The sequence below is a fragment of the Neolamprologus multifasciatus genome, chromosome 20 (genome assembly GCF_963576455.1).
Source record: "Neolamprologus multifasciatus chromosome 20, fNeoMul1.2, whole genome shotgun sequence".
In the NCBI taxonomy this organism is placed as follows: Eukaryota; Metazoa; Chordata; class Actinopteri; order Cichliformes; family Cichlidae; genus Neolamprologus; species Neolamprologus multifasciatus.
This window is the reverse complement of record NC_140458.1, coordinates 13,873,236-13,888,643: the sequence shown is the minus strand read 5'-3', so window position 1 is coordinate 13,888,643 and position 15,408 is coordinate 13,873,236. Positions and strand designations below refer to the sequence as shown.

General features: G+C 39.5%; 1 protein-coding gene across 1 annotated transcript; it reads left to right on the top strand.

The window, feature by feature from the left end:
• Nucleotides 1-205: 205 nt before the first annotated feature.
• LOC146494610 (putative G-protein coupled receptor 139) lies at nucleotides 206-12,208 on the top strand. The gene is made up of 2 exons (XM_085147420.1): nucleotides 206-8,388; nucleotides 8,515-12,208. The coding sequence occupies exons 1-2, from the start codon at nucleotides 8,283-8,285 to the stop codon at nucleotides 9,438-9,440; spliced, it is 1,032 nt and encodes a 343-aa protein (XP_085003546.1). The 5' UTR covers nucleotides 206-8,282; the 3' UTR covers nucleotides 9,441-12,208.
• The last annotated feature ends 3,200 nt before the right edge of the window (nucleotides 12,209-15,408 follow it).

The window sequence follows — 15,408 nt, the reverse complement described above, 5'->3', positions numbered from 1 at the left end:
ATGACGTCATTCATGTAGATTACTGATTGGCAGCGCTAACTTGAAACTTCGAGTTACTTTTCTCAAAATTTTGAATTAATAAGTCAAAATTTTGAGTTAATAAGTCAAAATTTCGAGTTGTGGATCCTTTTTTTTCCTTTAGTGGTGGAAACGGGCTTCCATAATTAAGAGCAGTGATTCTTGCATCTTGTGGAAGAATGGTGTTAGCCCATCGGTCTTTGGCTAATAATTTAAAATAAAAATAAACTAAATATGTTTATTTTTTGTTTGGAAATCTGCCACAGATAGAGAGCAATAACATTGACATTTGGTCTGCACAGTGTGTTGCGAAATCTTTGTCCTCAAATAATCTTTCGTCTATTTATGATTCAGCAGCATCAATCCCACAACAACATAATCAGCCCCAAAATATCCTGAATTGATCTGCTTTCGTCATTTTTTTCTCTAATCAAAGTGGTTAAGCTTTTTTTTTCCAACCAGAAAAATGCCAAATGGTGTAATCCTAGCAGTGCAATCCTCTCAGAATGGTGACGTGTTGTGCAGCTTGTCTGAGGGATCAGTGAGGAGCAGCAGGCATCTCCTGAGGTCACTCTAAACTTTGCAGGCGTTATGTGACGTGCAGGACATTATTGAACAGGGATTTATCTGCATGCATTTATCTCTCTACAGGCATTTTCTACAAATTAGCTGTGGAAGTCCTGTGCTTCCAAACACAACTATAAAAACAATTAAATGCATCGTATTAAGTAGTAAAGCCCAACAACCTTTATTCTTCCAGTGGTGCTACATACCTTAATAAAGCCCACAAACTTCAGCAATGCAATTAAAATAATATTTGAAAGAAGAGTTTGACTGGAAGTATAATGCTATGTTCATGCTACTACAATTATTCATCTGACCCATCTTTGCATAAATATTAAACATGCAGACATGTTGTATATCAACTGACTGTTAACACAAATATCTAATCAGTCACATGACAGCATGTGGCATGGTTGCTGTTGCCAGATGGGCTGGTCTGAGCCTTTCAGTAAGTTTTGGTCTACTGGGATTTTCTCAGACAGCCATCTCGAAGGTTTCGAGTGAACAGTCAAAAAAAGAAAATATCTAGTGAGCAGTAGTTCTCTGTGCCTTGTTCATGCCAGAGGTCAATGGTCAGACTGCTTCGAGCTGACCGGAAAACGGCACTCACTCAAATAGACACTTATTACAACCAAGGTATGCAGACGAGCATCTCTGAATGCACAACATGCTGAAACCTATACAGATCACCCACAGCAGCAGAAGATCCCACTGGATGCCACTCCAGTTTACAAGGCCTCACCAAAATTGGACAGTGGAAGAGTGGAAAAAACTGCTTTGATGAGTCTTTCTTTCTGTTGCAACATTTGCATGGTGGGGAAGGTGTGGACACTAATTTTCTTGGACCAAAATCTCAGAGGAATGTTTCCAGCACGCGAAGAACTGAAGCAGTCCTGAAGGCAAGTGTTTCCAGCCTCATATTACCAAAGCGTACCTAGTTAAGTGTCTTACGTATCAGATTGTTCAAGGAGCTTGGAAAGAAAGTGATTGGACTTCTTTAAGTTTTGCAAAGTAATATTAAAATAATAAAATAATTATAATTTACAATAAAATTATTAATAATAAGATCAATAACAAAATTGAATTGAATTGAACTAAAGAGTTGTCCCTTCAGAGGGCTGTTGAGCCACTACTAATCATGTGCCTCAACACATGAGCAAAGAAAAAAAGGCATGGGTCATTATCACTAGAGGTTTCAGGTGAAAACATTGTGAGAACTTGCCTCACTTTATCATGTGACCTACTGAGATCACCTGATTTATGATGGGGATGTACAGCTGAGTTTTGTCCTGTCCAGGTGTCTCTTCTGTGACATGTATCTATGGAGCGGCCGTTTGGTTTCTCCTGTGTAGAGGTCTGAGCACTCCTCGCTTGGGATGAACTAGTTTTTGTCTGAGGGTGTGGCTTTGTTTTCACTGGGATGTCATGCTTGGAGAAAAGTCCCCATGACTTTCTCTGATAAACATGCCATGTGATGGATGACAATGTTGTTCTGTTTGCCATTCTGTTTCTCCCTAGTTGGTGTCTGACCTTGTTTCCTGTGCATTTTTGCTGGTTTGATTAAAGGCCCAGTTGGGATAACCACGTTTTAAGAGCTTTCTTTATTTTCCTTCCCTGCTCCTTACAATGACCTGGATGACTGCTAAGTAACACAAATACATATTAGACTGTTTTCATTTCAGCATCTAAAATGGAAATAGATAAGTAAAATAAAATTTTCAGTGTAGTTTCATTATTTATTTTCAAGTACAGGAGTTGAAAATAAATAAAGCCCTGCAATAAACTTTTCAGTGTACGCCTCACAACGTGGACATCCCAGTGGTCTGAAATGTGATTTCTCTGAATCACATCCATCAGATTATTGTTGTTGGAAGCATTTCAATGCATTTCTTCCTGGGCTGGATTTTATTACACTGTTCGGGCCTGTAAAGTGTGACTCAGTCCGTCCTGCAGCTCTGTTATAGGTATTTACTGAAGCATTCCTGCTGTGCTGGCTACTGACCAACAGATGGCGACATAGACTGTGTCAGTCAGTTCTTTGACTTTTGAATTTTTACATTTTGTAATTAGAGGGGTTTATTGTGTACACGGGTAAGTCCTCAGTAAGTGTGACAAATTTAATTCAATTGAAATTAAAAAAATACGAACCCTTAATCCCTATAGCAGTGAGAACTGGTGCTGTGGCTTGGATGCACTGGTCCCCTAAAGGAAATGGGTCTGTGAAAATCAATATATAGTCAATCTAGGTGATTGTCTACATGAATCCTGTGACCTTCCCAATGGAAGTAATGCCTTCAACTACAGGGATTCCTGAATGCATGTTTTTCCTGCATAAAGGATTTTGTCCTCGAAAAGTTTTAAGCCACCCCAAAAGAAAATCCAGTTATAAACTGGATTTGGTCATTTGATTGCACGACGATGGAACAGAAGAGATCACTGTTTATCTAACTGGCAGAACTAACTAGAAAATGTATCAAATTGTGTCAAATAAGATAACACACACATTGTCTTTTGTGTGCGAGGACCAGCCACTCTTACAGCCAGGGGTGGTCACCTCCCCAAAGGAAAGAGCCTGTGTGAAAATAAAATGAATCACATGTGACAGCCTTCGCAGTCACCAGATCACTACCTAACTGGATACCTTTAGGAGATTTTGTACCAGTGCATTAGACAACAATCTCCACTTTTTTCAACAAAAAACAAAAAACACTAAATGAAGAATTATCTTGTAAAAGCGATATTCCATAGACTTCCAGACGGTTGGAGAGTCTATGCCGAGGCCCGCTGAAGCTGTTCTGATGAAAAATTGTCGCCCAACACTTAATGTTGCCTTTTGCTTTGTCACCTGCAGCAGTTGCTTTTCTTCCTGCATTTTTGTCCAACTATCCACAAAATTGTTTTTTTTTTATCTGCTTTCTTTGAGATTCTGACTTGATGTTCTTACCGTTTGGCTCTCATTACATCTCGTCTGGGAGGATTCTTGGAATTGATATTAGCATAATGCTGTGAGAAATGTTCCTGAGAAGTATTTTATTGTTGTGCTGCTTCATGACGTACCAAAAGGGCCGATACCCACAAAGCCTTATTTCATCACCATAGGCAGTAATATTTACGATTATTAATATTATAGCTAATCCGCAATGTACTGTTTTTGGTTATTTTCATGATCTGCATTAGAAAGTCAAAGCCCTCAGTGGATATAAATGAACCATGCTGCTGAAGAAGATCAATATTTTCTGTTGCAGCATCGTACCATTTTTGGTCTTATTTTGTCGGATGTAAACTGGAGCAGCTGTGGTGCTTGAACTTGATGCAAGCACGCAAGAAGCATTGCTGCACATGGATTACATGATCAGCAACTCTGTTATCTAAATTGTTATCAAATGGAAGGGAGGGGAAATCAAGTTTAAAAAGAAATATTTCATAGTTAATTTATAGTGACACTATAATACTCCTGAAAGCCTGGTAAAAACAAAGATCCAAAAGTACAGCATCATTTAACTCGTTTCAGAGTTGATTAATTTTAGGGACTAAAGGGAGGCCTGCGGGCTGCGCATGAGTTTGGAATCAACACAGGCTTTCCTGTCAGACCAAAGGTGAAACGGAAATAATCTGGCACAACAAAATGACACGGCAAACAACATTTATGAGCAGGTCCAGGGCCAACTACAGATTTCACAAATGTTTAAAAACATCTTTCCTAATGACTGGCTTAAAGCCTTATGTAACCTCGGCACCACACAGTAATCACAGTCATATTTTTTGTGCAGTGCTGTTGCCACAGCGTCAGTATACTCAGATATCTCCTCAGTGGGTGGCTGCGAGGAGGAGCAGGGACCCCTGCTGCTCGCTGAGCTAAGTAGAGCCAGATTGCTGTGAGCAGCATGGGAAGAAGACAGTACGTGTGAATTATTAGATGACCCTCCAGAACAGCCAGAGACATGAAATCCTCTCCAGATGAGCCCTCTTACTCTGCAGAGAGCAGATCACAGAATCCTGGTTTCTATGGCAACAGGGAATCGTGACATGGCAAGCAGCATACGTTTTTTTGAGGTGTTTTTTTTTTTTCTTTCTCTTTGGTTCTTCGTACTTTTTAATCTTCTGTCAGACACATGCCTCCACTGTGATGTCCTGAGAAAGGAAGGAAAGCTTCTGCAAAAGAAAAAGCACGAAAGGAGGGAAAATAGACGAATGCCCAACAACTTTAGAGCTCACCAAACAACATGTCTAATTATCTTAATCTGTAAAAAGTGTAAAAACAAAGTGATAAATCCCCCCAAAAGACAAATTAGACAATTTGTGGTCACGATGGCTTGCATCTGTACTTTATTTAGGCTGGTTTCAGTGGCGGAGAATATATTTCAAATGTACAGCACTGAGCTATTTCAGAAAATTTCTATTTCATTCCACTTTTTACTTCTCTATAACCGTTGACACTGCTGCATTTAGATATGGTTGTTTTCTTGAGATTGTATCAGATCAACAGCAGAAAGTAGGGTGGTTAAATAAAGTTGCGATTAGACTTTATTAATCCCGAGAGGGAGACTCATAAGCCACCCACAACGATGCATCATAAAATAATTAATATTAGCTCCAACTCTTCCTGCCGCACCATTTCAGAATCAGAATCAGCTTTTTGGCCAAGCATGCAAACACGTTCATAGAATCTGACTTTCATTACTCTAAATGTGGCGTACACATGTCCAAACAAAAAACGGATATTATGTGTCAGTGAATTTGACCTACAGACCTGGATGACCTGCAGAGACAGTGACAGGCACCTTTTTTATTATGGTATAGCGACGGCACACGCTGTGTTATTTGCCTGATGGGACAAATAATAGAGTCAGTACTTGGCTGTAGAGTCCATATTTGTCTGATGTCTCCTAGTGAATGAAACAGGTTCCTCTTGGATTGAAGTAAATTTCATTTTAATCTTGATCCTCTTATCTAAGTGGACAGCTATACTTCCCAACCCACTGTCATTGCACATTTTTACACCAATGAACGAAGCCAATATCGTGTGTGTATGAACCCGAAATCAGATGAGGCAGACAATTCAATTGTTTTTAAATTTAGTACTATATTAGTCATTAAAGTGATGGAACTTGTTGAAAACAGATTAATACAGTGCATGTGTTTTATTTAATTTTGGTTTGGAGACAGCACATTAATGTTTCCTGCATGTTTTTTTCCATTAGTCACAAAACATTTGAACATATTTCATTTTCATTTCAGTCTCCTCAGCATCACTACAGATGAGGCATCTGGAGAAAATGCAGTTTGACTGTGAACCTCAGTTCATTTTTCCTCAAAGGAGCGTGCAGTGTTTGTAAAACAACGCATAATGCACCCACCTGTAACAGAATGCCATTTGACATACAGGGATGTAGATTTAGGTCACACAAAGATAATAGCAAGTAGCTGAATGTCAAATTATTTGTAAGATAATGATTATTTTAAATATTTTCTATGCATATACCGTGTAAAGGCTTTCCAGTACCAAATAACATGAAATATGGGAAATGCTTTAAAGAACAGTAGCAGTGGAGGTTACTTCACAAATACAAACCATGACCTGTTATTGCAGCGCTGGTGCAGTTCAAATCCACAAACATCCAAATATACGAGTGTTATGATGGGACATCTGACTCAGAATGACTCAGTCCTGGAGCAGCGGCTACATCACTTGGATTAAATGATGAGAACAATACTGGGTTCCAGGTTCATGCACTGAATTCTAGCCAAATCGGATAAGTCATGGTGGATTCATTCAGTGCGCTTTGTCACAAGTATGTTGTCTCATCAATAGCCTGAGTAAACCCAATAAAGTAGAAATTCAGCTAAAAAGAAGAGTCATCTGGCAGCTTGGTCAGAAATGTATTTTCTTTGCCAGGTGTCTTACTTTCAAACAGAAAAACTCTTTGAACAAGCCTTAATTAATTTTTACTGCTTATGTTCTTATCCAGGCTCAAAGAATCTGTTTAAGGAGGGGAAACCTATTAGGAAAGTCATTCTGAGTCACTGAAATGACTCATTATTTGTTATCTTCATGTTCCTGTTGTAAATGATGTTTTAATGCAGGAATGTGTCTGCATCATAAACCCAAACTGGGAGCTGGTTCCATAGTAGAGGAGCCTGATGGCTGAGGGCTCTGTCTCCCATTTTACTTTAAAAATCTAGGACACACAAGTAAAGTCCATTACACACCATTGCAAAAAAGCAATACAAGCTTGCGAATTTGATTCCATTGCATTTTTGTGAAGAATTCATCCCCATAAAACTCAGCGTGAAAAACTGAAGCCTATATCAAGCGCTGATGAGCTGCCCCTGGTGCTTGTAAACATGAAAAATGAAGAAACTGATATTCTGGGTTCATCCAGTTATCATGAGAAGGCAGCAGCAGGGAGAATTTCATGATTTGATCCAGAAGTTGAAACTGTAACATTTGTTACCAAATGCAGTGATCGGTTTGAAAAATCGGTAGGAAAAAGAAAAGTAATCGCATGGATTTTATGTGTCCGATGTGTAAAGTCTGCAGTCTGAGTAAGAAGCGCTCTGTTTGGATAACATCTAAAAGTTCCCTAAAATCTGACGTCTGCTCATCCAAAATTTTGTATCTGGGAAGTAGGATTATAAATTCAGTGTGTCCATCTGTCTGCATGGATGGATAGGCTGGAGCCTATCCAAGCTGTAATAGCACAGGAGGTTCACTAGTCTATTCTCACCAACTGCCAATTTAGAATCCCCAGTTAACGTAACATGAATGTCTTTGGACTTTGTGAGGAAGCATGAGTGCCAGGAGGCAACCCACACAGACACGGGACATCCAAACTACACACAAAGGCATCAGAGTGGGTCACAACATCATTATTGTGAATTTGCATCCATTGAGGCCTTCGTAACAGCTCCATGACAGATTAATGTAGTCAATTTGTTCTAAAGGTGAAGGCCCTGTGGTGGTGCTTGAAAGTGCAATAAGGGTGATATATTTTGCTTATATAAATATAACAAGGAGTAAGTATTTATTAGACCTCAAAGAGATATTTCCTATTCGGGTTTTTCTTGTCACTTCTGGCTCCAAAAAACAAGGAGGTGAGGGCCAAACTGACTTAAGGCTTCAAAACAAAACCCCACAAACTAATGGCTGACCCAACTTTGCTACTGTACATCCACGTCTTTTATAACCCTAACATTTTCATGTCATCAAATCAAACATGGTAATATAAGTGAGTTAAAGGCTGCTGCGTTTGCATCTTGGCCTGGTGTGTTCACTTGGCAGTCGGTATTAAGAAAAACAGCCTGAATCCATTAGGTTTTTCAGTTAAGGAAAAAAACAAACCAAAAAAAACCCAACCAACCAACCAAACATATAAAACAAATAAAAATCGACAATCTATCTAACAGCAGGTGAGAGGTTTCAGCCTGAATAAAAGTGGTCAACTGTTATGGCCAAAGAGCAGGCCATTTTCTTGCTCTGTCTGCTCTTCCTCATCAAAACCCAGATTAAAAAAGATGATGCACTTGGGATTTGTAGCTTTTCCTGCCTGTTCCCTGCTGTTGAACCATCATAAAAATGAATAATCACCACATCACCAAGCTGTTGATACACTGCCACAATTTGTAAAGTGAGATGAAGTGGGAGTGACTATATGGTGTCCGGGCAATAACTGCGAGTTGAGTGTTAGTAGCTGCAGTTAATGACACTATCTGTGATGGGAGAGGACATGGGCTCTCAAACGAAACACTGGATGGTGACACTGCAAGAAGTTTTTTATCCTGCTCTAGCAGCTGTGGGCATCCCATGTAAGTACATTTCAAGAGATAGTGCAGCTAACTGGTTTCATATGAAAATATTTCACTATTTTAGACCATTTAGAAACTTTCCTGCTGAGTAACAAGTTACCTTAACTGACACTAACCTTTTCTTAGCCAACATCGTCACCTTTCTAATCATCTGGAAGAGGAACTGCACCCTCTCCAGATCCAGTGCCTTGTATCTGATGGCCATCTCTGTGGCAGACAACTTTGTCCTGATGTTCATTGTGATTCTCGAGCTTTCTTTGAAGTACCACCAGCAGGAGCCATTTTGGAGCTGCGAGCCTTGGTGCAGCCTGAGAGACATTTTTAATTACGGTGCCTATAATGCCTCTACTTGGCTTGTGGTTCTGTTTACAGTGGAGCGTTTTATTGCCATTCACACGTGGAAAATCAAACCTAAAATCTGCAATCAGAGATGTGCAGCATGGACTATAGCAGCCACGTTTGTTTTCAGTCATCTGTTTGCCATTCCTCACTACTGGTCTAATACCTCAGTCCATGATAATAATCAGACCAGGTGTATTTACAACCCAGAGGCACCGACTCGGTTCATTCATGCCCTGGTCTGGATTCAAACACTGCAAGCCTACATATTCCCCTTTCTCATCATCCTCACAGTTAACGGGTTGACCTTACAACTGATTTCTCTCAGTAGCCGGGTTCACATCCCTGCAGGATTGGCTCCTGGGGCTTGCAGAGTCAGGCCCCTTCTTCGCTCCCGAAGAAGAAAATCAGTGGTTCTTTTAGTGACCGTATCCATGAGTTTTGTGCTGCTGTCTGTCACGCGCGCTATAACTCAGATCATTCTTCGCACAACTGAGTTGTACACTTTGGATCGTAATGATTATAGTCACCAAATAAATATAGCAGCTGACGCTGGGACCATGCTTTGCCTGAGCAATGCTGCTGCAAACATGTACCTGTATGTATGCACCCAGTCCAGGTTTCGCCAGGAGTTCTCGGCTTGTATTTATCAGGCGTCCTTCTATTGCACAACAAAACTACAGAAAGTCAAAGAAAATTCTCGGTGTGATTAGAAAACACAATCATGGAGAGATTATCCTCAGCAAAGCTTTTACAGGTGCAAGCGTTCTTAGGGCAGCCATAACAAGTTAATGACTTTGTTTTTCTCAAAAGGCCACAAACCATTTAACTGAACAGACTCCATAAAATATAATTTAATTTTCTTTATTACTTTGCTTTACTCTTTATGTCACCCAACCCATTAAACAAAATATATGGATTTCCTGCCAAATTAACAATCTTGACACACAGCTCCATTGTTTGACTTGCACTTTAAAATAATGAATTAATTTCCTGCGTTTCCAAACCTGGACAATCAAAGCTGGCAAACAAACAAGGAGGCACAACCTCCTTCAGTTATCTGACTAAACCGATCACGCTCCAGTAATCGGTTCAGTCAGATAACCATCATGATTTAGGCGTGCTGAATAGCTTTTATGTTTTTTTTTAATGACAAAACAAACATGTCACATAAAAGTTTTGTTTAATTTAAATTCACTCTGTGTAAAGAAATGATGTTTAAATATTAATGAATTGTTACACCTGTCATTTGGAACCTTTATTTTAAATTATGCTGCAGAAACATGGATCTGTTTGTTTTCTTCCAAACTTTCTGGTCATTAATTACAAGTCTGCAATAATAGATGCAGAGCAGTGTAACTGATAACTTTAAAATCTTACTTCTCACGTTCAAATGTATCCATAAATCTGCTCCTTAAAGTAATTCCATTAGTAAAGTTATCTTTTGTTCAGAAAATGGAACCACAAACATATAATATAACTTTTTCATATCTGTCCAACTTTAACAAAATAAATAATTTAAGCTGTGCATGCTGTGTGAGATGTGAAAAGGGGCACTTTTCTGCTGGAAATTTGGTTCACAGATTTTCTCAAACGTTTTATGAAGACATGGTGGTACCTTCAGGCTTTCTCTACAATAAAACAAAAACAAACTTTTTTGACATGTTATTATTTATTGACTTTTTCTTATTACTTACAAACTCATGTTCACTGACTGTTTATGTTAAAATTCATGTTCACGTTTCAAACTACAGGAGAACTCAAAGGCATTAAGAGTATGCCATTATTACAAGTGGGAGAGTGCCAAGAGAAAGTTGTAAAACCTGACAGAGACATGACCCCACATACTGAAGGGAAAATCAGACCCCTTGGGTCCTGGATGTGGAAGAAACTATGAATAAATCTTGATCGTCTACAGGGAAACAACAAATTGGAACAATTTGATTGCTGTACTACAGCTAAATCTTAAAGAAAACATTACAAGCATGATAATGACTTGTAGAGTAAATTTCCCAGCACTAAACTGATCTCACCACAGAGACCTGACCTCAACATAACTGAGGCTGTGTAATTGGACACAGCTTCAGTTATCACTTAATAAACCCAACGCCAATTGAATCTGATGATTTTTTTTTCCAGAAATTATGAAAGGAGCTTCTGTTTTTTTAAACTGTGGAAACATACATTTTCCTTTGGTGTGGGAAATTCACTTAAGTGAAATGCCACTACGGTCTTGAATTCACCACAAAAATACCAACTTAATTGAAAGTTATTGTATCCATATTCATTTTTCTTTCCTTGAGAGTTTCGCACAAAGTAGAAAAAGGGGGAAAACTAGTAAAGAAGACTTAGATGCATGAAAATGTGCTGTTCCAGTGTTCAGTTCAAAAGATTTATGACTTAAAAGCGCCTGATTTAACCAGCAGGGAGGAATATTTGCCCCAGCCTTATAAGCAAAGCTCTGGATTGTTTTGCAAAATCCTTAACAACAGCGTGTCTGTGGATAAACCATCGCTAAGATGTTATTTTGCAACTTCCAGGCAGGCACCCTCAAACATGGGTTAAAGCAAAAGATCACATGCAGCACTGGGTTTCTATAGGTCCAGCAGTTTGCGCATGTCAATCTCAATATCTATCCTCCTTATAGTCTCTCTCCCCTTCCCTCGTGTATGAATGATTATTATTATTATTATTATTATTATTATTATTATTATTATTATTATTAATAATAATAATAATAATAATAATAATAATAATAATAATAATAATAATAAAGGATTGCATTTATATAGCGCTTTTACAGACCCTCAAAGCGCTTTACAATTCCACTATTCATTCACTCTCACATTCACACACTGGTGGAGGCAAGCTACAATTGTGGCCACAGCTGCCCTGGGGCAGACTGACAGAAGCGAGGCTGCCATATCTGATGGCCATCTCCAGTAGGCGGTAGGTGAAGTGTCTTGCCCAGGGACACAAGTTAAGAAAAAAATAATAGGTAATTTTGGATTTGATTACACATCTGATCACCTGGGAACTGAGGAAGAAAAAATGTTGTCCTATTTTTCCTTTCCTGATGTAAACATTTACATCTTTCCAGGATGGAAATGTTTACATTCTGCTACTTTGTGTCCCTGGTGCAGGAAGGTGATCAGTAAGCGTGGATCATGTAATGTCCTGGTGCTGTTGCTTGGTGTTGGTCTTGAGTGATACCTCTTTCTCCTGGATGTACTTCCAGTATTCCTCTTTGGGTAGGTATGCCCTTGTTCTGTTCTTTCTTTGTAGCTGGATCTTTGGAGAACAGGCCATTTATTCTCTTGGCCTCTGCCAGGGGCAATTCTAGGATCAGAACTTTGGGGGTACTGAGCACCCAGAGAGCTGTCCAGCCAGGCAAGATAAACTTTACTCGTCACGATGAGACTTCTTCCCTGTCTCCGTCAGTCCCTGCATCCTTAAATGTCTCCAGTTGTCCCGAGTTCTCTCTGACTGTCCGTTATCAGTCATCATAGTTTTACCATCTCTGTGCAAGTCTGCAAATTTCTTTATTAAATCACAAGATTTGTGTTACTTTAAAAAAATGTTTAACCCTCTGGGGTCCAGGTTATAATTGGCCATTTTTAGCTACTTTTGATGTTTCCTCTATATTTCACCAAAACTATTTACTTTGCCTTGTTTGGTATCCTTTTTCTGAATTTACAGTTACAGTGGCTTGCAAAAGTATTCGGCCCCCTTGAACTTTCCCACATTTTGTCACATTACAGCCACAAACATGAATCAGTTTTATTGGAATTCCACGTGAAAGACCAATACAAAGTGGTGTACACGTGAGAAGTGGAACGAAAATCATACATGATTCCAAACTTTTTTGGAATTTTTTACAAATAAATAACTGCAAAGTGGGGTGTGCATAATTATTCACCCCCCTTTGGTCTGAGTGCAGTCAGTTCCCCATAGACATTGCCTGATGAGTGCTAACGACTAAATAGAGTGCACCTGTGTGTAATCTAATGTCAGCACAAATGCAGCTGCTCTGTGACGGCCTCAGAGGTTGTCTAAGAGAATATTGGCAGCAACAACACCATGAAGTCCAAAGAACACACCAGACAGGTCAGGGATAAAGTTATTGAGAAATTTAAAGCAGGCTTAGGCCTAAAAAAGATTTCCCAAGCCTTGAACATCCCACGGAGCACTGTTCAAGCGATCATTCAGAAATGGAAGGAGTATGGCACAACTGTAAGCCTACCAAGACAAGGCCGTCCACCTAAACTCACAGGCTGAACAAAGAGAGCGCTGATCAGAAATGCAGTCAAGAGGCCCATGGTGACTCTGGACGAGCTGCAGAGATCTACAGCTCAGGTGGGGGAATCTGTCCATAGGACTACTATTAGTCGTGCACTGCACAAAGTTGGCCTTTATGGAAGAGTGGCAAGAAGAAAGCCATTGTTAACAGCAAACCATAAGAAGTCCCATTTGCAGTTTGCCACAAGCCATGTGGGGGACACAGCAAACATGTGGAAGAAGGTGCTCTGGTCAGATGAGACCAAAATGGAACTTTTTGGCCAAAATGCAAAACGCTATGTGTGGTGGAAAACTAACACTGCACATCACTCTGAACACACCATCCCCACTGTCAAATATGGTGGTGGCAGCATCATGCTCTGGGAGTGCTTCTCTTCAGTGGGGACAGGGAAGCTGGTCAGAGTTGATGGGAAGATGGATGGAGCCAAATACAGGGCAATCTTGGAAGAAAACCTCTTGGAGTCTGCAAAAGACTTGAGACTGGGGCGGAGGTTCACCTTCCAGCAGGGCAACGACCCTAAACATAAAGCCAGGGCAACACTGGAATGGTTTAAAACAAAACATATCCATGTGTTAGAATGGCCCAGTCAAAGTCCAGATCTAAATCCAATCGAGAATCTGTGGCAAGATCTGAAAACTGCTGTTCACAAACGCTGTCCATCTAATCTGACTGAGCTGGAGCTGTTTTGCAAAGAAGAATGGGCAAGGATTTCAGTCTCTAGATGTGCAAAGCTGGTAGATACATACCCTAAAAGACTCGCAGCTGTAAATGCAGCAAAAGGTGGTTCTACAAAGTATTGACTCAGGGGGCTGAATAATTACACACACCCCACTTTTCAGTTATTTATTTGTAAAAAATGTTTGGAATCATGAATGATTTTCGTTCCACTTCTCACGTGTACACCACTTTGTGTTGGTCTTTCACATGGAATTCCAGTAAAAAGATTCATGTTTGTGGCTGTAATGTCACAAAATGTGGAAAAGTTCAGCAGTCACCTCATTGTTCTGACACACAACACAAAACTATCCACAACACTACACACTAACTACACTAGACAACACATTAACTAAACACTCCAAACATGCTAAAGTCACAAATCTCTCACATCTCAAAACTCGCTCTCTCTGTTTTTCTGTTGTCTTTTTTTTTCTCTCACCATCACTCCTAAAACTTCCCCCTTTTCCTAAACAACCAAATGTCATGTTGCCATATCATTTTTGATTGGTTGACATGGTGCATTTTTCCACCAACACGAAAGGGCTGTTTTTTGTTTTGTTTTTTTGGTCATAAGCAGAGAGTGCTTGCTAGCGCTGTCCTTAGACAGTAAACGGTGACAAAACTATTCAGAAAAAACATGGCGTATATATTGTTTATCATGAATCTGGTTTTATGTGGCCCATCAACACAATTTAAAAACTGGTATATATCACCTTGTTGCTTTACTATACTCTTCCTCAGCCAAACAGCAGCACTCATGCGATTGTTTTGCCCCCTAGCTCCAGGTGTTGTGCCAAAAAAGTGATCGTCTGCCAGAAAGTGATTGCAGCAGCTGCTTAAACCTGTAGCACCCAGATTACTTACAGCTACTTCCGTGCGACTGATATAAGATGCGGTAAAATGAAGACCGCTTCAACCGTCTGTTCGTTGAGAAATAGTAACGCAACCGCACCGCATTTTCTTGTTAGTAACGGTAACGGCGCTGTAACGATAGGAATAGTAATTTGTTAGATTACTCGTTACTGAAAAAAGTAACACCGTTACTTGTAATTCCGTTATTCCCATTACTGGTAAAAACTAAACTGAGAGCATCTTTTGGACAGAGATTCACTTTTAATGCGTATGTATAATACAGCACAGATAAATAAAAAATAAACTCCAAAAACATAAGAGTCCTTGAAATGTACAAAATATTAATAAAAAAAATTCTAAAAATGGAGGCAACTTTGTCTATGGTACTACGTATACAATGTATGAAAAGAGCTTTACTGCATCCAGTCAGTTAGCTAGTTAGTACCTTGAGTTTCATATCGGCACACATGCACATATGACAAAATAACCAGCTTCTTTTATTCCATTTCAAACAGGACAGTGGTAACAACAGTAGGCTACGGACAATTTTAAATTTTAGATTTTAAATAGGCTGTATACATTTCAATGGGAGCAACAGGACAGTCAAATGTCGCTGATTTTACTACAGAGCAGGACGGATTGTAGGGTAGCAAACATTGTCGGAAAACACATTTTCAACACTGCAGGTTACCTGGTGTAATGTTTTTCAGCTAAAAAGAAACATGGTCTGACTCCTACCTAACTATATAAAGAGTTAAATGCAGCTAACATGTCCTGTTTTAAGCCAGGCACTCATACCTCCGCTCTGCTGC